This window comes from Oncorhynchus clarkii, chromosome 9 (assembly GCF_045791955.1).
Source record: "Oncorhynchus clarkii lewisi isolate Uvic-CL-2024 chromosome 9, UVic_Ocla_1.0, whole genome shotgun sequence".
NCBI classification, from domain to species: domain Eukaryota; kingdom Metazoa; phylum Chordata; class Actinopteri; order Salmoniformes; family Salmonidae; genus Oncorhynchus; species Oncorhynchus clarkii.
Genome location: NC_092155.1, coordinates 52206087 through 52228600, shown reverse-complemented (window position 1 = coordinate 52228600; position 22514 = coordinate 52206087). Strand labels below are relative to the sequence as shown.

General features: G+C 40.8%; 2 protein-coding genes across 5 annotated transcripts; both read left to right on the top strand.

Moving 5' to 3' along the window:
- The first annotated feature begins 217 nt into the window (after positions 1 to 217).
- On the top strand, positions 218 to 9155 carry LOC139416522 (protein phosphatase 1, regulatory subunit 3Da). 3 transcript variants are annotated; one of them, XR_011635105.1, is made up of 3 exons: positions 225 to 350; positions 6417 to 7633; positions 8714 to 9155. XR_011635105.1 is itself a non-coding variant. In XM_071165223.1 (2 exons), the coding sequence occupies exon 2, from the start codon at positions 6445 to 6447 to the stop codon at positions 7351 to 7353; it is 909 nt and encodes a 302-aa protein (XP_071021324.1). In that variant the 5' UTR covers positions 218 to 350; positions 6417 to 6444; the 3' UTR covers positions 7354 to 9144. The 3 variants fall into 3 exon arrangements, 1 of the variants encoding a protein (XP_071021324.1); XR_011635104.1 differs by having other exon boundaries at positions 234 to 350; positions 6417 to 8543; positions 8693 to 9147; XM_071165223.1 differs by having other exon boundaries at positions 218 to 350; positions 6417 to 9144.
- Positions 238 to 22211, top strand: LOC139416521 (calcium/calmodulin-dependent protein kinase type 1B-like). 2 transcript variants are annotated; one of them, XM_071165221.1, is made up of 13 exons: positions 238 to 350; positions 13286 to 13433; positions 14101 to 14187; positions 14504 to 14635; positions 14720 to 14794; positions 14906 to 15044; positions 15310 to 15433; positions 15536 to 15611; positions 15708 to 15820; positions 16038 to 16116; positions 16819 to 16906; positions 18402 to 18504; positions 21867 to 22211. In XM_071165221.1, the coding sequence occupies exons 3-12, from the start codon at positions 14111 to 14113 to the stop codon at positions 18501 to 18503; spliced, it is 1005 nt and encodes a 334-aa protein (XP_071021322.1). In that variant the 5' UTR covers positions 238 to 350; positions 13286 to 13433; positions 14101 to 14110; the 3' UTR covers position 18504; positions 21867 to 22211. The 2 variants fall into 2 exon arrangements, with proteins under 2 accessions (XP_071021322.1, XP_071021323.1); XM_071165222.1 differs by lacking the exon at positions 18402 to 18504.
- The last annotated feature ends 303 nt before the right edge of the window (positions 22212 to 22514 follow it).

Here is a 22514-nt window from a genome sequence, read left to right as displayed (position 1 = left end):
CTTAAATTCACACTAAAACGCTGACAAATATTACTATCATGAGCTCAACCACTGCATTTCCCATAAGACAACCTGATAAAATCAGGTCTGTCGTTGGCATGGCAAAATTGAAGTATGTGGGCGCATCTTCGATGATCTACACATTGTGAGTTTCGCATCCGGGATAGGCCTACTGTGTGTTGGCTACATGAGTATTTGCCCACATGTTGTGCGAATCAGTCCGCGTAATCACACGCACGCGAATGGCCAACTACGAAATATGTAGGCTGCTAGTAAATGGAGGATCAGTCTTCGGGTTCAACCTACAAAATATAGCCTACTTGACAATCATCCCATACTTCGTACAAATGGTGAGCTGTTGTGATTTGTTCGTTCGTTTTTATTGAATAAGCCAACCATTTCAAGGGATCAACATAAGAATATAATATTTATTTCCTGACTCGAGAGGATACGCCATAGACTGTACAAAGATACGCCAAGTCTTCCTTTCTGTCTGAAAGTGAAGTCGCACTACAAAGACCGAGGCTGTGTTCGAGAGCAACAAAACCGTGATGTATCATGGGTAGAGTGTGACTGACTGACTGACTGATCTACAAATAATAATGAGTCGTGGTGTAAGGTGATTTGTAGATTATGTTAATTAAGTCTGATTTAATAAACAAATACGATAGCAAAGATTTTTATAACGAAACCAAGACAGACCACAGCCTCTCGTTTCCAATAGAAACAAATGAGTCATAATAGGCAGAACAAGCAAGGAGGTGGGCAGAGTCAGCGAGATCCTATTTGCCTGTTCTAGCAGACGTCTGCATATTTCCGTTAGGGAACGCACAATCTGTGAAACGCGCGTGTGCAATAACGCATTTCGCCTTTTCACACCCACTAAGCAACGCGATTTAAAACATTTTTTGCAAATGTTAAAATCTAAAATACTTCATCCACTCTGTTTAAAACAGATTCTAGTCTTGTGAACTGAAAGCTGTATTGTTTCATCGATGAGAAATCAATCTCCTTCCATCTTCTCCCACTGCTGGCGACTAGGCCTCCTCTCACTTCCATATTTGGTAGTGAGTGGAAATTCCAAGCGCATCCGGTGAAATATCTTTCTCATTGTTCTATCTATGACAATAGTCAGTTTGAAAGGGGTAAAGGGTACATTTCCAAAACATCAGACTCTTACCATTGTTAACCCAGGGATATGCAGTCTGAAAGAAGTCTGCCTAAAAAATATGCAAGACTCTACAAGCCAGAATGTAGGATAAAATGATATCTACCGTTGTCAGTGCTGTTGGTTCTTTTGACAGTAGGAGAAGGAGAAAGTGTTATTTACCTGACTTTTTGCTGCGGTGGTAGGTTCTGTCACTTGTATTTTCAATCTCCTGATGCAATGCGCGTGATGAGCAATATGTAAACAATAGCCTAATGTAACCGAATGTAGTCAACCAAAGCACGTTTCCTTGCAATAAGCTGGAAGTGTTTGTCAAATTTGCCAGCTGATTGCATGGGACAATGTTCAGTCTGTGGTTTGGTTAGGCTCGGCCATATTGTAGTAAGTATTTGCCTCATGCGAAAAAACGATATACAGGATAGCATACTGAAGGTTGGGTTGATAAGGCTTCCCTGTGGACATTTTGTCTCAGATTAACCAAGCGGGGAGAGGCTGCCCGTTGTCACAGTTCCAAGATCAGTCAGAAGCGTCCAGTTAACTTTACGCCAATGAATCTTAAAACTGAACTTTGATCCGCATGAAGTAATATTGATATCCTTCGCCACTGTCGTCTTACAACAGATATTTAGATTCAGTCATGACCAGGGGTGTAGTGCTGCCGGACAACACTGGGCCAATTGTGAGCTACCCCATGGGACTCACGGTCATGGCGGGTTGTGACACAGTCTGGGATCGAACTGGGATCTGTAGTGATGCCTTGCCTAAGACCGCTGCGCTACTTGGGAGGCCCCTGTAGTAAGGATTTATGTTTACTACTTGGTCAATTGATTATGATACCGTGTATAAGCTACACAAAATGCTTACTCGCAATAAAGCTATCCTCATAAACAGTGCCATGATATTACGCTATTTGTATTTACATTAGGCTATAGCCTACAAATAGCTGTACCATGTAGTCGTAGGACTATTAGGCTATAAGCCTACTGCAAATGATTGTTGTTTGTTCCTGAACTGGGCGAATGGCAGAGCTATCCTTCAGCACCACAAGTTGGTTCAACTTCTTTAACGTCATTGCGCGATTCTGGCGCTGTCCTTTCAGGACCACAAAGGGTGCTACAATCGCTTAAAATGACATCTCATCAAGATCTGTTGCCTACTCAATAGTCATACTCATCACTTCTTATTATTACAAATAGAAAAGTATCACTTCTCACAATGGTGCTTGTTTTGTAAAGTTAAATCAAAGCTGAATCAATCTCTTGCAAGATCACAATGATTAATTTACATTTTACATAACAGAACCGAATATAATAGCATAATAGCACAGTTACACCCCAAAAATTATTTCAAATTATATTTTAGGATGGTTAGCTGAAGTTGACCATACAGTGCATTCGGAAAGTATTTAAACCCCTTGACTTTTTCCACATTTTGTTACATTACAGCCTAAAATTGATTTTAAAATGGATTACTTTTATGTTTTATCCTCATCAATCTACACACAATAATACCCCATAATGACAAAGCAAAAACAGAATAATTATTTTGTGTGCAAATGTATTCAAAATAAATACGTTGTTTACATAAGTATTCAGACCCTTTGCTATGAGACTCGAAATTGAGCTCAGGTGCATCCTCTATTCATTGATCCTCCTTGAGATGTTTCAACAACTTGATTGGAGTCCAACTGTTGTAAATTCAATTGATTGGACATGATTTGGAAAGGCACACACCTGTCTATATAAGGTCCCACAGTTGAAAGTGCATGTCAGAGCAAAAACCAAGCCATGAGGTCAAAGGAATTGTCCGTAGAGTGCTGAGACAGGATTGTGTCGAGGGCGTTGGTCAAGGAGATGACCAAGAACTCAATGGTCACTCTGATAGAGCTCCAGAGTTCCTCTGTGGAGATGGGAGAACCTTCCAGAAGGACAACCATCTCTGCAGCACTCCGCCAATCAGGCCTTTATGGTAGAGGGGCCAGACGGAATCCCCTCTTCAGTAAAAGTCACATGACAGCCCACTTGGAGTTTGCCTAAACAAGATTCTTTGGTCTAATGAAACCAAGATTGAACTCTTTGGTCTGAATGCCAAGCATCACGTCTGGAGGAAACCTGGCACCATCCCTACGGTGAAGCGTGATGGCAGCATCAGGACCTCAGACTGGGGCGAAGGACCTCAGACTTGGGCGAAGGTTCACCTTCCAACAAGAAAACAACCCTAAGCACACAGCCAAAACAACGCAGGAGTGGCTTTGGGACAAGTCTCTGAATGTCCTTGAGTGGCCCAGCCAGAGCCCGGACTTAAACCTAGTCGAGTATCTCTGGAGAGACCTGGAAATAGCTGTGCAGTGATGCTCACCATCCAACCTGACAGAACTTGAGAGGATCTGCAGAGAAGAAAATCCCCAAATACGATCCCCAAATACAGGTGTGTCAAGCTTGTAGCGTCATACCCAAGAAGACTTGAGGCTGTAATCACAAGGAGCTTCGACACAGGACTGAGTAAAGGGTCTGAATTCTTATGTAAATGTGATATTTCAGACTTTTATTTTTAATAAATGTGGAAAAATGTACAAAAATAAAATGTAAACGGTTTATTTTCATTATATGGTATTGTGTGTAGATTGAATCCATTTTAGAATAAGGCTGTAACGTGGAAAAAATGAAGGGGTCTGAATACTTTCTGAATACTTTCTGAATGCACCGTACATGCACTATTAGGCAGTATATATGCTTTGATTGAAACAAAGTACAAGAAAGGCTAATAGTTTGTTAACACCATCTGCTCTAATTTGCTCATGAAACAGTAATTGAAGAGGATCTAAATGCATATTCCTATTTAAACTGATTAAGATCAATCAAATTAATGGCATGGAGATGCAGTTAGGACATTCCACCTTTAAAATGTGAAGAATTATAATTCATGAGTAAGAGTGATGATGGCCTATTTTGAAATTTGGTAGCCTATGCCTAACTTGGTGTTTGAGGGTATTAAAAATAAAAACATTTATTGAGACAATATGTGTGGGCATAGGCAGATGTTGCATTTGGAGCATGCATTTTATGCATATTCTTAAATGGTGGACTATTCAATTGGCTACATCTGCTGTACAAACTTTGAGGAAATTATGACATCATTGCACAAGACCATTGGCCATGACTATTCAACTAAACAATAGATAATCCATCCACCTGACAGGTGTGGTGTATCAAGAAGCTGATTAAACAGTATAATCATTACACAGGTGCACCTTGTGCCGGGGACAATATGCCACATTTCTCAAATTTTGAGGAAGCTTGCAAATAGGCATGCTGATTGCAGGAATGTCCACGAGAGCTGTTGCTAGATAACTGAATCATACTTTCTCTATGATAAGCCGCCTCCAACATAATTTTAGAGAATTTGGCAGTACGTCCAAACGGCCTCACGACCGTAGACCACGTGTAACCTCACCAGCCCAGGACCTCCACATCCGGCTTCTTCACCTGCGGGATTGCCTGAGCAGGGTGGAGGGGAGGGGAGGGGTGCTGAGGAGTATTTCTGTCTGATATAAAGCCCTTTTTTGTGTGGAAAAACTCATTCTGATTGTTGCGTTTTATATTTTTGTTCAGTGTAGTTTAGCTGGGGAAAACGGTCAAAACTACTCGGGCCTAGTGCGCATGCGTGCCGCAGTAGGCTAATTCAGGGGACAGATTGTAGTTTTTATGCTCTGATATCAGGAGCTGGCAGTGAAAAGTTTGATTAAACAATTCAGACTGAAGCTAATAAATCAGATGACTTACATTTTAAGGAGAGTGAATCGATATACAATCACCTAAACAGCTGTAACTGTCAATAGTAAAACAAAGCTTAAAACTTTGAGTGAACCCAGAATACAGAAAATGAATAGGGAAGTTGCTTTCCTCCTCCTCACCACTCTATGGCTGCCAGTCCACCCATTATGACATCATTGACTTGACTGGGGAAGTCCATTCTGTTCATTCTATTTCAGTGCTGAATCACCCTCCCCCACACAGGAATTTTGGGGACTGTATGTATGCTATATAAAGTCACATGTTTTGTAGCCCAGACTAGTCACACCATGAATTGTTTGTTTTACACTGGCTCTTTTTTGTGCATGTTATACAATATGTATTTGGACAGTGAAGCTAATATTTTGTCTGGATGGGTCGATGCTACCATTTTGGATTTGAGATCAAATGATGAAAATGAGGCGGCAGTGCATAATGTCACCTTCTCTTTCAGCGTATTTTCAAGCATCTGTTTTGCCATTTAGAAATAAAAGCACTTTAGGTAGGCCCATCTAGTCCACCCATTTTAATAGTTAAAGGGATAGTGTGAAATGTTGGCAATTAAGCCCTTTTTTCTACTTACCTATAGTCAGATGAACTCATGGATAGGTCTACCATTTTAATGTCTGCATGCAGTTTGAGGGAAGTTGAAGGTAGTTTTGCGAGCCATTGCTAACTAGCGTTAGCGCAATGACTGGAAGTCTCTGGAAGCATATAGTCAAACATGTTTATAACTAACCTTTCTGGAATATATTTGCGTATTTTTGTTAGGGAACACCTATTCTGTGAAGTGCCCGTGTGCAATAACTCAATTCGCCCTTGCACTCCTAAACAACATTTTTCCAAACTTTGGCAAAGGGTAAAGTCTACAAAACATAGTCCACTCTGTTTATTACAGGTTTTAGTTTTGGAGAAAGAACTGTGTTGAGATTAAATGTTTCATCTAGGAGAAAATGTGCAGATGGGCAAATGATAAATCAATATCATGTTTGCAATTTCTTTAGCTAAATGGGTATATATTGCTTTGTCATTTTCATGATTGAGAATGCCTGCCAATTTTAAAAATAAAAAGCTAGCAAAGTGTGTGATATTTGTGCCGCGTTCACGTGCTCGTCGGAATAAGAAACTCAGACATTTCCAACTTGATAACTGGTTATACACGTGTCGCATTCAACCAGTTAGCAAGTTGGATATTTCCGAGTTTCCTATTTCTGACTAGCACGTTGACGCGACACCAGATTATCATGGTACTATCCAGTACAATACTGACATATAGAGCCAAAATGTTTCACTGTTCAAAAGCATATGGTGAAGAATGTAGATAAAACAGGATACATTTTAATTTATTAAATTATTTATAAAAAAAATATTTATTAAATTAAATGTGTTTTTACATTGCAAAACTCTCCAGATTTGAGATTATGACCCATAACTTTTTCCTTCACTTTTTTTATAAGGTGTGAAGGACCTCTTTAATTTAACATCATGGATTGGACTATTGGGAAGGAGAGAATTCCCTCATGTAATAGTGAACTGCCTAAGGCCTCAAAGAATGCCTCCGGAACCAACCTCACTATCAATCTGAATGAAATGCTCAGATCAAAAGCTGACGTGGAAAGGAAGCGTGTTCCAATCCGCCCACCCAACCCAAGAGCCCCTGCACCCAGGGAACTGGAGTTTAGTCGAGGCCTTTCGTGTGAGCCCATGCCCAAACCCATTATCCGAAGACGTGCACGATCTCTGTCCTCCTCCACAGAGTGGAAGAGGCACACTCGTAATGTTGGGGTGCGTTTTGTAGACTGTCTGGGCCTGGACCTAGAGGATGTTAAGGTTTTCAAAACCGGAGAGGATCCCTTTGTGCCACAACATGTCTCCTTCAGGCTTTTGATGGGTGCAGAGCTGGCTGGGGGGAAGAACTTGGAAATCTCGCTGCCGTATCTGAAGCCGGTGTTCCCTCAGCAACCCGGTGATCGACCTGAATTCTTCAGCCGCCTGCGCCAGCAGAGAGTCTGTCTGGAGAGGGTTTTGTGCTTTGACCTGGGCATCATCGGGATCACTCAGGTCATCAACCTCCATTTTGAGAAAGAGGTGAGCGTGCGCTATTCTTTCACAGGATGGAGGTGCAGCTCAGAAACAAAGGCCTCCTGGGTATCCACCACCTGCAAGTCCTGGGATGGAACGCAGGAGCAGCTCAATTGTGACACCTTTCGTTTCCACCTGCCTGTTCCTCCCTTCCTGCTTCCTGGAGCCGCTTTGGAATTTGCTGTCCGATACAAAGTGTCCGGGAAAGAGCACTGGGACAACAACGAGGGGCAAAACTATAAGTTGGTCTGCCATAGCTACAAGCTGACTGTGCCCAAGGAGTGTGAGCATAGCATGGTGCACTTTATTTGAGCTCATTCAACAAGGAGCATTTACTGGTTGCTCTCATAAGTTCTAATTAATAATTTGGCCATAAGGTCAAAACCATCAGACCTGAGCGGCAGCAGTAGTGTTCAGAAAAAGACAGATCTGGTGTATATGAATAACATGTTATTGGAGCACTCAGCTAATAGAGAACCACGTCATGGTTGTCTGTGACTGTGGTGGAAGCCATGTTTATTATTCATTCATATACATTTATTTTAACAGAGCACACCTATTAGTATTGGAGTGCATGTTTTCAAATGCAAATGCACTTTATTATATACAGTGCCTTCGGAAAGTATTCAGACACCTTGACTTTTTCCACATGTTGTTACATTACAGCCTTATTCTAAAATGGACATAAATCTGCACTCAATGCCCCATAATGACAAAGCAAAAACAGGTTTTTATCAATTTGAGCTGGCCTCCCAGCCAAACTGAGAAATCATGGGAGAAGGGCCTTGGTCAGGGAGGTGTCCAAGAACCCAATGGTCACTCTGATAGAGCTCCGGAGTTCCTCTCTGTGACACTCTATCAAGCAGGTCTTTATGGTAGAGTGGTCAGACGGAAGCTACTCCTAGGTAAAGACGCGTGACAGCCCACATGGAGTTTTCCAAAAGGCACCTAAAGACTCTCAGACCACGAGAAGCAAGATTCTCTGGTCTGATGAAACCAAGATTGCACTCTTTGGCCTGAATGCCAAGTGTCACGTTTGGAGGAAACCTGGCACCATCCCTACGGTGAAGCGTGGTGGTGGCGGCATCATGCTGTGGCAAAGTTTTTCAGCCGCAGGGACTGGGAGACTAGTCAGGATTTAGGCAAAGATGAACGAAGCAAAGTACAGAGAGATCCTTGATGAAAACCTGCTCCAGAGCACACAGAACCTCAGACTGGGGCGACGGTTCACCTTCCAACAGGACAATTACCCTAAGCACACAGCCAAGACAACGCAGGAGTGGCTTTGGGAAAAGTCTCAATGTCCTTGAGTGGCCTAGCGAGAGCCCGGACTTGAACCAGATCTAACATCTCTGGAGAGACCTCAAAATAGCTGTACAGGGACACTCCCCATCCAACCTGACAGAGCTTGAGAGGATCTGCAGAGAAGAATAGGAGAAACTCCCCAAATACAGCTGTGCCAATCACTGCCAAACGTGCTTCAACAAAGGACTGAGTAAAGGGTCTGAATACTTATGTAAATGTGATATTTCAGTTCTTCAAACCAGTTTTTGCCGTGTCATTATGGGGTATTGTGTGTAGATTGATGAGGGGGAAAAAACAATTGAATATATTTTAGAATAAGGCTGTAACAAAATGTGGAAAAGTCAAGGGGTCTGAATACTTTCCGAAGGCACTGTATACAGCACTTGTTCAGATAAGACTGACACAGAGTACGCAATGTGCCTCTGGATGTTCTAAAATCATTTGGACTTACTCTGACTCTGGTCCTCGGAACTAGCCATGCTTGCCAGGTGGAACACATGTAACTGGTAGAGATTAATTTATATTAATTTAATTGATTAATTTCTCTTCAAGAGAAGATCAGACAAGCATTTAAACTATGCAACCAAGCAGCTTTTAGTTCAAATATTACTCATGAAATAAATTGAAAATATTTAGCTACTAACAAAAGAAATACACTGTTTTAACTGGTAGTACTTAGAAAAGTTAATACTATTGTTTCTTGTTCTTTTTACATTAAAGCACAGTTGATGATAGAAACCTCTGTTGTGAATTATTTGCCTTTGTTGCTTACAATACAACACTAAAGCTGTCTTTACACTGCAGCTAAAATGGACCCAATTTAACATAAAATAATTATCCTGTGACACAGTTCAATCTTCTTTAGAATGGTGTAAACACAGTACAGCTGGCGACCGAAGTCAGCATGCATGCACCTGGCCCGCCACAAGGAATCGCTAGAGCACGATGGGACGAGGACATTCTGGCCGGCCAAACCCAAACCCTTAAACCGCTGTGCCACTCGGGAGGCCCATGGTGAAGTTCTAAATTACACTTTGGATGGTGTATCAATACAAGTCACTACATAAATACAGTTGCCAGAGAGGAAGGAAACCGCTCAAGGATTTCACAATGAGGCCAATGGTGATTTTAAAACAATAATGGCTGTGATAGAGAAATGAGGCTGAATCAACATTGTAGTTACTCCACAATACTAACTTAATTGACAGAATGAAAAGGAAGCCTGTACAGAATAAAAAATATTCCTAAACATGCATCCTGTTTGCAACAGGGCACTAAAGTAATACTGCAAAACATTTGGCAAAGCAATTCATTTTTGGTCCTGAATACAAAGTGTTATGTTTGGGGCAAATCCAATACAACACATTACTGAGTACCGCTGTCCATATTTTCAAGCATAGTGGTTGCTGCATCGTGTTATGGTTATACTTGTAATCGTTAAAGGACTGTGGAGTTTTTCAGGATAAAAAAGAAATGTAATGGAGCTAACCACAGGCAAAATCCTAGAGGATCCTAAAACACAAGGCCAAATCTACACTGTAGTTGCTTTCCAAGAAGTCAGTGAATGTTACTGAGTGGCTGAGCTACAGTTTTGACTAAAATCTACTTGAAAATCTATGGTAAGATTTGAAAATGGCTGTCTAACAATGATCACCAACCAATTTGACAGAGCTGGAAGACTTTTTCAAAGAATAATGTACAATCCAGGTGTGCAAAGCTCTTAGATATTTACCCAGAAAAGCTGACAGCTGTAATCACTGCCAAATGTGATTCTAACATGTATTGACTCAGGGGTGTGAATACTACTTCGATAAATTTGCTAAACATTCAAAAAACATGTTTTCACTGTCATTATGGGGTATTGTGCGTAGATGGGTGACAAGATAATATATTTAATCAATTTTGAATTCAGGATTTAACATAACAAAATGTGGAGGAAGTCAAGGGGTATGAATACTATCTGAAGACACTGTAGTTGATCATTGACGTTAGTCTGCTGGACAATATAAGTACGCGAATGAGAGCTGTCTTAGTATGGCCTTATAAATAAAAATGTACCAATGACTTAGTCTCCGAAGAGCTATGGAAGGCCAGTTACCTAGTGTGATTACAAGTCCACTTGCTGAAGGGTATTCCACTTGTGTAATTACTCATTATCTACTTCATGTTTTTGCAGACTTATGTTTTGTAAGTAATTACACATTTCAAAGTCACCTGTGAATTACCATGTTAATAACTCCAAACAAAGTGTGACATTGTTACATACATTACATACAAGGGAAAGTATAACAAAAAACCCAGCTAGCTATGTTGTTGATATGTGTATCCTAATAGACTAGGGTAACAACCCTTAAACAAGGCACACCTTGCCATGTTATAACCTGTCCCAAAGGATACATTGAATCAAATGTTATGTTACTACGATGCTGTTGCAAAGGATACACTTGTAATTATAATGTCAAATCAAATTTTATTTGTCACATACACATGGTTAGCAGATGTTAATGCGAGTGTAGCGAAATGCTTGTGCTTGTAGTTCCGACAATGTAGTAATAACCAACGAGTAATCTAACCTAACAATTCCATAACAACTACCTTATACACACAAGTGTAAAGGGATGAAGAATATGTACATACAAATATATGATGAGTGATGGTACAGAACGGCATAGGCAAGATGCAGTAGATGGTATAGAGTACAGTATAAACATATGAGATGAGTAATGTAGGGTATGTAAACATATAAAAGTGGCATTATTTAAAGTGGCTAGTGATACATTATAATGTATCTACCCAGGATCAAGCAATTTGATGCAAAGTGAAACATGTCTTTTTAATTGCTATGTATTTACAATGTAACAGCATTTGCAGACATTAGGCTAACCAAGAGGAATAAGGACACAGGAAAACATTAGTATAACCATGGAAAGAAGGTGTACCCAAACATACAATTCCCCATTTCAGACTCATACCCCGGGTTGGGTAGTAACGGATTGCATGTAACAGGGATACCTATGGACGGGGTGGTGGGTGATGCCCAGGGAGAGGCGTGATGGCGTGGCACGGTGTGGAGGTCTGGACTTGGGCTGTGGAGGAAAAGTGGAGGTCAGGTGGAAGTAACCTGGACTCCCAGGCCAAGGGAGAGGGCATGTTCCCTGAGCAGGGAGTATCGGCCAGGAGGTCTGGACTTAGGCTGTGGAGCAACAGTGGGACAGTGGACTCTCTTAAGGGTCGGCATGCCATTAAATCTAAAGAGGAAACCGACACCTTTGCATCCTGAATGAAGGATCTATGAAGTGGTGTGGGGGGACACAAATGTATTAGGGGTGGCGTCAATTCGGAATTTCTGAAATTAATCCATGAATTGAACTTGAATTGGCCACACCCCAAAGGAAACATAATTTTAATGTAAGGAAGTAGAATTGAATTAAAAGCAATTCAAACCAATTCAACTGAGACATTAAAGTCTCATTAATATTGACATTGCATTGGATTGTTCCGTTTCATACTGCAGCTTTTGAGCTAATGCATTCTGAGAAATGTATTTACGTTTCTGATATTTAAAACATTAAAGGAAGGATCAATTATTATAGACAACACACGTAATTATTTCAAATTGTTTTAGGAGAATGAGTTTTAAAAATGACATGTTTCAAGCACATGCTACATGGCATTGGTAGCCATACATGATGTCAAAATAAACATTTGTATCGTGATGTGTAGAATAAATAAACCATTTGAATTTCATTTAATTAAATTATACTTACTTTAATTCAAATTCAATTCAAATTCTGCTTTCTGTTGGGTGTGGCAAATTCAAATTCAATAATTGAATTGCATTTAAAGAGCAATTCGCAACTCAATTCAGAACTGACCCCAGCCATGGAGTGTATCAGCAGCTGGGCAGATTATGTTTGGACGTCAGAGGACAAACGTCATCAGGAACAATAGCGCCCTCTGGCGGAATTTGGCCTGAGTCCAATGTGTAATGAGAGTTTTTTTTGCTTTGCAATAAATTAAGGCCTAGGTTCCTGAAAATCAAGATGTCTTTTAGTACCAGTTTAACTGATTGTGCTACAGTGAAGAGTTTACAGATACTTTCTAAAAAGTCCAACTGGAAACATTAAGACATCATGTGTATTCAGACAATGTTTCCCTCTAATGGCTAAAATGTCCAAACAGATGATTTTGTAATAGTATTCACATTTACATCGGCAGTATTGGATGGCACAATAACAACAATATCAACATGCCTAAAATGTGGACAGTTCTCACTCAGGACAGTTTGAATTCTACACTGCAGTTAAAAGTTTGAAATTACTGTGTCTAACAGCAGATTATAGATTACAATAGAGAGTGTAATAATATTCATATTAGTAATGAGTATATATTTTGATTTCAGATGGAATAGGCACAGTCATTTATTTATTTTTGTTCCGAAGCATGATTTTGTCCTCAGGGTAAATGCATCTTCCTCTGTTTTGCAGCTCTGCTATGAAAGGCATGCATAATGTGGGATAGACTGTTCTTCTGGCCGAGAGGATTGTTTGAGTTCCTTTTGCCAGATGGATTGGATAGATGAGATTCAATGGATAACCCTGTGCCCATAGAAGGATAGTGCAGGTTGGTGTTTCAGAGACAAAAGCCAGGTTACATAATGTAAATATAGGGCCTGTGGTGTTCCTTTCACAGGCTTAGACAACCTGCAAGTCAACCGGTGCACATGGCTTTCTCCTTGATCAAATTGTAAACAGTGCTACCAAACTTAATGTACCAGATGCAGAGATATGTACTGTTCACTGTATGTTCTACTGAGTAGTTCCTCTTGACAGTAAGCTGTTACACATGGCTTGTTTTCTTGAAGCTGATGCGTTGAGTAACTGTGAGAGGCAGTTTTCATCTTTGCTTTCTCCATCCGCTTTTCTCTTTGTACTGTTAGTGTGTGGGTGGAGTGGACAAGGTTGCTTCAGGAAAAAAGTGTGATTTTCAATGAATGCTCATAGAGGACAGTGGTGACGAAGGTACAGAGAGAAGAACTGTGAAGAACGCTAACAGTCAGGATTATTCTCCGCCACTGCAATCAACAGGTAAACTGGCATCCTATTATTTTTCGCCACATATAACCAAACAGCACACTTGTTTTATGTTATATAGACTTTACAGGTACATTAAAGTTGATTTGAATAGGCATGTCCTATTTAGACTAGGAGGTTAGATTTGACCAAGTCATTCTGCCGTGCTATTTGGAGTTAATACAATAGGTTATAAACACATGTATGTTATAGGCTTGAACGCTATCAAAATATATATTTAAAATGCACCTGAGGCTGTAAAGTTGAATTGTGCATTTAACATTTTGGTTACACTGTTGGAAAAATATAATAGTGAAGTCCTACAGACATATTTGGCATGGAACATGACCATTCGATGGAAAGTGACGGAAACTTCAGAAACCTTCAAAGCAGTATAAAGATTATTCAGATTACTTCCAGACCTATCTTATGATGGCTATTTAATTTGAACACCGTTTAAAAGTAATATTTGGCAAGTTACACACATCAGAATATAAATAAAGGCTACTCTTAACCTAATACTAAAGATGTGCAGACCCTAGATTTATTTTTTGCCAAATAACTAACCAGTGTAATTGGATTGGGTGAATAACCCTATTGCTTTTCCTTTGAATGGTGAATGAGTTATTTCTGCTCAAATACAGGAGACATTACGTTTTTCTATTTTCCCCATTGCATAAAGCCTATTGAAGATGCCTCTGGGGAAGGAATTCAGGAAGAAAGCAGAGGACATCACAGCAGTGTATGATCTGAGAGAGAAGCTAGGAGAGTGAGTGTCTGTTATATTTTTGCCAAATAGGATTAGATCTACATGCCGTTTCCACACAGATATAAGGCTCTTTACTTGGTGTGAGAGCCATACAATTCTGTGAGAGCCATTACCTTGATGCCTTGATGCTTACTGAAATCCTGGCACATTCTTCCCATTATGAAGTATTACAATTCTCTAGCAGAGGCCCCCGGAGTTGTCAGAGGGGGAAGCCATCCCAATTCATCGGGTGACTGAATAATTATCATCCCAAAATAAAGCAATGAGAACGAAAGCCTGTATGAATGTTTACTAATATGATGTGGGTGTGTTTCAGGGGATCATTCTCTGAGGTGCGCGTGGCTCAGCACCGCCGCACCCTGAAACTTGTAGCAGTCAAGTGTATCCGCAAGAGGGCGCTAAAGGGCAAAGAAGCCATGTTGGAGAATGAGATAGCAGTGCTACGCAGGTTAGTGTCACATCTGCACTTTTAGCTAATACAAAATAGACAAGAAATCAATGGTTCAGAGTGTATCCATTGTTTCCCCTTCAGAATCAACCATCCCAACATTGTGGCATTGGAGGAGACCTTCGAGACATCTACAAAGCTTTATCTGGTTATGACTCTGTGGGTGGTGGGATTTTAATTTAGATACCCTGAAATGATCTAATCCAAGATGAATTGTTGATTATGTTGTTGCTTATATTTTACAATGCAATTGATGGCTTGTTACCACAGTGTTACAGGAGGCGAGTTGCTGGACCGTATTCTGGAGAAGGGGAGTTACACTGAGAGGGATGCCAGCCGTGTCATACAACAGCTTCTGGAGGCAGTCCAATACCTCCACCAGCTGGGCATCGTGCACAGGGACCTGAAGGTACAACTGTCCACTAGCTGTTAGAAAAACACTTAACCTCACTATAAACAGCATCGTAAGATTACTGTTATATGTTCCCCAGGTATATCAACATAAAAGAGAATAGAATGTATCTGAGAGTTCACAGGTTAAGGTCAATGTGCTCCATATAATTGGGATCAACACTCTCATGTGATTTTCTTATTGTTTGGTACAAGTGTTCAAGTGATTGATAGATACAGCTTAATTGTCAATTATTTTAGGCCTTCTATTATTATCATTCCAGCCTGAGAACCTACTGTATCAGACTCCGTCGGAAGATTCCAAGATTGTCATCAGTGACTTTGGCCTGTCCAAGATGGAGGAGCAGGGGATGCTCACCACAGCATGTGGAACCCCTGCGTATGTGGGTGAGGATCCCCAAATACCAAGATCACTTCTGAACCCTCATCATGTAGAATTAAAGCAGTTTGAGCCTCATACATTAACCTTCTCTTTCATTTTGTGTGCAGCACCAGAGCTTCTGCAGCAGAAATCATATGGCAAAGAAGTGGATCTATGGGCTCTGGGGGTGATCACCTATATACTGTGAGTGTATGGTAATGGTTCATTCCTCACAGTTGACTTAATACAGACAAGTGAAAAGTTATGTTGTGCTAAAAGGATTTCTTTTTTACGTTGCAGACTCTGTGGCTACCCTCCGTTTTATGACGAGAGTGAGTCACATATGTACCGGCAGATCATGAAGGCTGAATATGAGTTTGACTCCCCGTATTGGGATGAAATCTCTAATTCAGGTAAAGTATGACCTTGGTCTATGAGAGATCCTTTTAGCTAGCCTGTATTAGTTCATCACATCACATCTCACACCTATTTGTCATGCAACGTTATCACTGTCTCGGCAATAATGACTTATTTTTCTTTCTTTCAACGTGCTTTTAATTGAACTTTCTTTGGTCTTGAAATTGTATGTCCTCCTGAATGCTGCTTCTCTCTCCACATGTTTCCGTTCAGCAAAAGATTTCATTCCGCACATGTTGCAGAAAGAACCAGAGGAGAGGTACAATTGTGAGCAGGCCTTGAAGCATCTTTGGTGAGTTAAAAAAAAAAAATAGTAGCTTTGTGTGTATTCTTTTCTATAACATGTTTAGTAAACATTCTCAGTACTATCAGTGTGCATGTATTTGGTCAGTTGAAGTAAAGAATGAGATGTTCTATACAACACAATGAATGGGTACTTTGATATTTAGGGATATTTTCAAGTTTTTCTATACTTCTATAGCCTATCGTAATGTCCATGGCAGTTGAGTTTTAAACATAGATCACTTTAATCCAAACATATAATAGATTCATTCTGCTCAAAATATAATACTTTTCTTGATCTATATTGATTGCATATCACTTTATGTTCCCTCTAGAATTTCGATTAAAAGCCTCCGTAGGTCTGTCACTATATCACATGTAGTATACGGTACACATAGCATCCCACTGGGTACAGATGTCAGTTCAATGTCTAGTTTTGATTTACATTTGGTTGAGGTGTGGTTGTCAGCTAACGTGAAATCAACAAAACATCACCATGTCATTGGATTTAGGTTAAAAGTTGGTTACTTTTTTCAAATCCAATCAGTTTTCCATGCTGATTCAACGTCATAACATAGAATTTTGGTTGTTGAAATGATGTGGAAACAACTTTGATTCAACCAGTTTTTGCATAGCGGGCTAATGACTCCAAAGTTATATGATAATGGTATTGATGGCTTGTTGATTGGTGCTGTGTGTGTTGTTGAATCAGGATATCAGGAGGAGCCGCTCTGGAGAAGAACATTCATGGATCAGTCAGTAAGCAGATCCAGAAGAACTTTGCTAAGAGCCAGTGGAAGGTAAGATTAGTCCTGCCTGGGCACTGTTTAAAATGTCCAAATCATCTTCCACAATACAATATCTCCCATAAAACTAGAATCTAGATATATGCCCAGTTACATTGACTATGTAAATAAATTATTCTGTGTGCAGGAATGCACTACACTCTTAGAAATAAGGGTGCAGCTAGAGTACAATATTGTTCCCTAGGGAACAAAAATATCAAAATACACAATGTGCCTTCAGAGGTACACATAATGATCTCACATGGTACCTCATGGTACATTTTAGGGTACATATGTGGATAAAGAGTCTGGTGGTACATTTTTGTACCCAATATTTTGAATATAAATCTATACTAATTATACTCTCGTTCTCCAAAAAAGGGGTACGATGTGAAGATACATTTCTGTTTCCCAGGATACTAACAGCTTTGTCACTGGGTTGGTACCCTAAAAGGCCACATTTGTACCATAATCATTATCATATTTGCCAGCATAGTCTACTGCAGGTAGATTCTTTTTGAATAGTTTGTAATATCTTTGTTTTTGCATATACATTCATTGATTGATTAATCTTAAGCTACATAAAGATAAATAACATACATTTTTCAAAACGAATCCAATCAGTTAGTTAGATTTTTTGCACCTGTTATTGAAATGTTTGTTCCAGTTTAAATGGCGTAATGTTTTTGATTTTATTTCACCTTCATTTAACAAGTTCTCATTTACAACTGCGACCTGGCAAAGCAAAGCAGTGTGACAAAATCAACAACACAGGGTTACACATGGGATAAACAAACGTACAGCCAATAATACAAGATAAAAATGTTCCTAACTCTGGCAGTCATAAAGAATGCATGTTGCGGGTGAATAAAAATTCCAGCTGTTGGATATCCAAAATCTGTCTGGATTCTAATAGGAATTATATATCACTTTGCAAGCCAGCATAATGTGACTTGTAGGTAGGATTGCAAAATTCTGGTAACGTTCCCAAATTTCGCAGGTTTTCCAGAAATCACAGTTGGAAAATTCATGGAAAACAGAGGGAATAAGCAAGAAATTATTCAACCAGGATTTCTAGTTAGCGGAATATTGCAACCCTACTTGCAGGCCAGGTGTGGCCTGTAAACCATGAGTTTTCTAATGAGATATGTAACGTATTGTCATAAAGAGATTCATTTTAATGATAACATGGTGAAAGCCATGGGACTGAAAATGAACAAATTCAACAACCATTACACTAACAAATATAGTCATGGGTGGTAACGCTACAATTTCCTCAACAAAGCAAGCCACACTGGGAAATTATATTGGATACGTGGCTCTGCCTGTTCTTTCAGTTAGTTATTTTTGAGTGGAAGTGTTGTACCAGTTTAAGTAGTCTATGGTAGAGGTACGTTTTTGTCAATCACTAGGAACGTATGACTATGTCACTGTGGTACACTGTGGTATAATGGCAAAATGTACCTTTTCTAAAAGCACACTTTTATACCTGTGGACTATATGTTTTCAGAGGGCATTCAATGCCACAATGGTGGTGCGGCACCTCAGTAAGAAGAATCTAGTAGTAGAGGAGGAGTCTAAGGAAAAGGCAGAGACCAAGGATACACTGTAAGGTGAGGGATGAAATAATAATGGCACCGGAGAAGAAGGCCAACCTTTTACATGTCCCCAACCGATTGTGTTTTTTGGTTGGTTTATTTGCGTTTTTTGTAACTTATGTTTTTAATTATTTTGTACATAATGTTGCCGCTACCGCCTCTTATGACCGAAAATAACTTCTGGTAATCAGGACTGCGATTACTCACCACGGACTGGCAGAATCCTTTTTTTCCTTTAAAGAGTCTGATGTGCCTGATGAGAACGATATATTGCTTTCTCGGGAACAGGCCCAGATCCCTGTGATTTGCGTGGAGAGAAAGGGGCCAGAGGTCGAGCTGCCTTCTGATAATTCGTAGGCGATCGAATAAACCTCCACTTCCTTCCATTCTGCTAGCAAACGTGCAATCTTTGGAGAATAAAATAGATGACCTACGCGCAAGATTAAACTACCAACGGGACATTAAAAACTGTAATATCTTATGTTTCACGGAGTCGTGGCTGAACAATGACACTATCAACATGCAGCTGGCTGGTTATACGCTGTACCGGCAGGATAGAACAGCGGCGTCTGGTAAGACAAGGGGCGGCGGGCTATGTATTTTTGTATAACAGTTGGTTCACGATATCTAAGGAAGTCTTGAGCTATTGCTCGCTTGAGGTAGAGTATCTCATGATAAGCTGTAGACCACACTATCTACCTAGACAGTTTTCATCAGTATTTTTCGTAGCTGTTTACATACCACCACAGTCAGAGTCTGGCACTAAGACAACATTGAATGAGCTGTTTTCCGCCATAAGCAAACAAGAAAACGCTCACCCAGAGGCAGCGCTCCTAGTAGCCGGGGACTTTAATGCAGGGAAACTTAAATCCGTTTTACCAAATTTCTATCAGCATGTTAAATGTGCAACCAGAGGAAAACAAACTCTGGACCACCTTTACTCCACACACAGAGACACATACAAAGCTCTCCCTCGCCCTTCATTTGGCAAATCTGACCATAATTCTATCCTCCTGATTCCTGCTTACAAGCAAAAATTAAAGCAGGAAGCACCAGTAACTAGATCAATAAAAATGTGGTCAGATAAAGCAGATGCTGCTACAGGAGTGTTTTGCTAGCACAGACTGTTCAGAGATTCCTCCAATGGCATTGAGGAGTACACCACATCAGTCATTGGCTTAATCAATAAGCGCATCGATGACGTCGTCCCCACAGTGACTGTACGTACATACCCCAACCAGAAGCCATGGATTACAGGCAACATCCGCACTGAGCTAAAGGCTAGAGCTGCCGCTTTCAAGGAGCGGCGACTCTAACCCGGAAGCTTATAAGAACTCCCGCTATGCCCTCCGACGAACCATCAAACAGGTAAAGCTTCAATACAGGACTAAGATTGAGTCGTACTACACCGGCTCTGATGCTCGTTGGATGTGGCAGGGCTTGTAAACCATTACAGACTACAAAGGGAAGCACAGCCGAGAGCTGCCCAGTGACACGAGCCTACCAGATGAGCTAAACTACTTCTATGCTCGCTTCGAGGCAAATGGCACTAAAACATGCATGAGAGCACCAGCTGTTCCCGGAAGACTGTGTGATCACACTTTCCGGAGCTTAAACAAGTCAACATTCACAAGGCCACAGGGCCAGATGGATTACCAGGACGTGTACTACGAGCATGCGCTGACCAACTGGCAAGTGTCTTCACTGATATTTTCAACCTCTCCCTGTCCGAGTCTGTAATGCCAACATGTTTTAAGCAGACCACCATAGTGTCTGTGCCCAAGAACACTAAGGAAATCTGCCTAAATGACTAACCCGCAGCACACTAGTTTGTAGCCATGAAGTGCTTTGAAAGGCTGATCATGGCTCACATCAACACCATTCCAGAAACTCTAGACCCACTCCAATTTGCATACAGCCCTAACAGATCCACAGATGATGCAATCTCTATTGCACTCCACACTGCCCTTTCCCAACTGAACAAAAGGAACACCTATGTGAGAATGCTATTCATTGACTACAGCTCAGCGTTCAACACCAAAGAGCCCTCAAAGCTCATCAATAAGCTAAGGACCCTGGGACTAAACACCTCCCTCTGCAACTGGATGCTGGACTTCCTGATGGGCCGCCCCCAGGTGGTAAGGGTAGGTAACAACACATCTGCCACGCTGATACTCAACACTGGGGCCCCTCAGGGGTGTGTGCTCGTTCCCCTCCTGTACTCCCTGTTCACTCATGACTGCACAGCCAGGCATGACTCCAACACCATCATTACATTTGCTGATGACACAACAGTGGTACAGTAGGCCTGATCACCAACAATGATGAGAAAGTCTATAGGGAGGAGGTCAGAGACCTGGCCGTGTGGTGCAAGGACAACAACCTCTCCCTCAACGTGATCAAGACAAAGGAGACTATTGTGGACTACAGGAAAAAGTGGACTGAGCCGCCTCCATTCTCATCGACGAGGCTGCAGTGGAGCAGGTTGAGAGTTTCAAGTTCCTTGCTGTCCACATCACCAACAAACTAACATGGTCCAAGCACACCAAGACAGTCGTGAAGAGGGCACGACAAAACCTATTCCCCCTCAGGAGACTGAACAGATTTTGCATGGATCCTCAGATCCTCAAAAGGTTCTACAGCTGCACCATTGCGAGCATCCTGACTGGTTGCATCGCTGCCTGGTATGGCAACTGCTCGGCCTCCGACCGCAAGGCACTACAGAGGGTAGTGCGAACGGCCCAGTACATCACTGGGGCCAAGCTCCCTGCCATCCAGGACCTCTATACCAGGCGGTGTCAGAGGAAGGCCCTAAAAATTGTCAAAGACTCCAGCCACCCTAGTCATTGAATGTTCTCTCTGCTACAGCACGGCAAGCGGTACCGGAGCGCCAAGTCTAGGTCCAGGAGGCTTCTAAACAGCTTCTACCCCCAAGCCATAAGACTCCTGAACACCTAATCAAATGGCTACCCAGACTATTTGCATTGCCCCCCCCTACCCCTCTTTTACACCGCTGTTACTTTCTGTTGTTATCATCTATACATAGTCACTTTAATAACTTTACCCACATGTGCATATTACCTCAATTAACCGGTGCCCTCGCATATTGACTCTGTACCTGTACCCCCCTGTATATACTGTAGTCTCACTATTGTTATTTTACTGCTGCTCTTTAATTACTTGTTTAATTACTTATTTTAACTACATTGTTGGTTAAGGGCTTATAAGTAAGCATTTCACTGTAAGGTTTGCACCTGTTGTTTTCGGCACATGTGACTAATTTGATTGGCATAAATAGCTCAGTATCACAATCCCGCAGCTAACAGACAATGGTCACAGTAGCTACAGTAACCTGTGTTTCTTTTCTCTTGGTTTAGGTTGTGACCTTTAATCCATGGATAGAAGAGAATTTGCCCAGAAGAATCCTGTGACAGACCAGTCAGAGTGGTCATTTCGGCTCTCAAGCGTCTCTGTATGTGATAAAAAGCAAATACAGTGTGAAACTTTCTTTCTGCCAGCAGAGAGCACTCTTAATCAAGCTTAAGTTCTAATTTTTGTTGTCTGTCATCTAAACATTGCTCCGACTCTGGTTGGTCCCCATACACTTCAGCAATAAGACTCATTTGACTCATCAAGTGTAATTTTGTTGATAAATCCATATAGGCTTAGTATCTGTTGACCATGCATGGATGTAAACATGTTTTCTTGAACGTTATTAAGTCTCTATAGACCCTTGTATTCTTCAACAATAAAAATGTTAGAAAACACTGTATTGTTTACTCCTAGTTTGATCTATGATCATCCTCTTGTTGAGTTTGACACAGTCATTAGCATTCTTGATTGTCTTGGGAAGAATAAGACCAAATGAAATTGACTAAATCTGCAGCATTGAAAATGACGAACTCCACATTAAAGGTTCAATGTAGCAGTTTTTATCTCAATAGCAAATCATTTCTGATTAACAATTAAGTACCTTACTGTGATTGTTTAAATTAAAATGGTCAAAAATAAACAAAAATAGTTTC

What these genes read in the sequence shown, in the direction of transcription:
- LOC139416522 (XM_071165223.1), top strand. Translation starts at nt 6,445, where the DNA reads ATGGATTGGACTATTGGGAAGGAGAGAATTCCCTCATGTAATAGTGAA.
- LOC139416521 (XM_071165221.1), top strand. Translation starts at nt 14,111, where the DNA reads ATGCCTCTGGGGAAGGAATTCAGGAAGAAAGCAGAGGACATCACAGCA. An exon ending in TGGAACCCCTGCGTATGTGG is followed by an intron (nt 15,434 to 15,535) that starts GTGAGGATCCCC and finishes TTTTGTGTGCAG; the next exon opens with CACCAGAGCTTCTGCAGCAG. An exon ending in GGGGTGATCACCTATATACT is followed by an intron (nt 15,612 to 15,707) that starts GTGAGTGTATGG and finishes TTTACGTTGCAG; the next exon opens with ACTCTGTGGCTACCCTCCGT.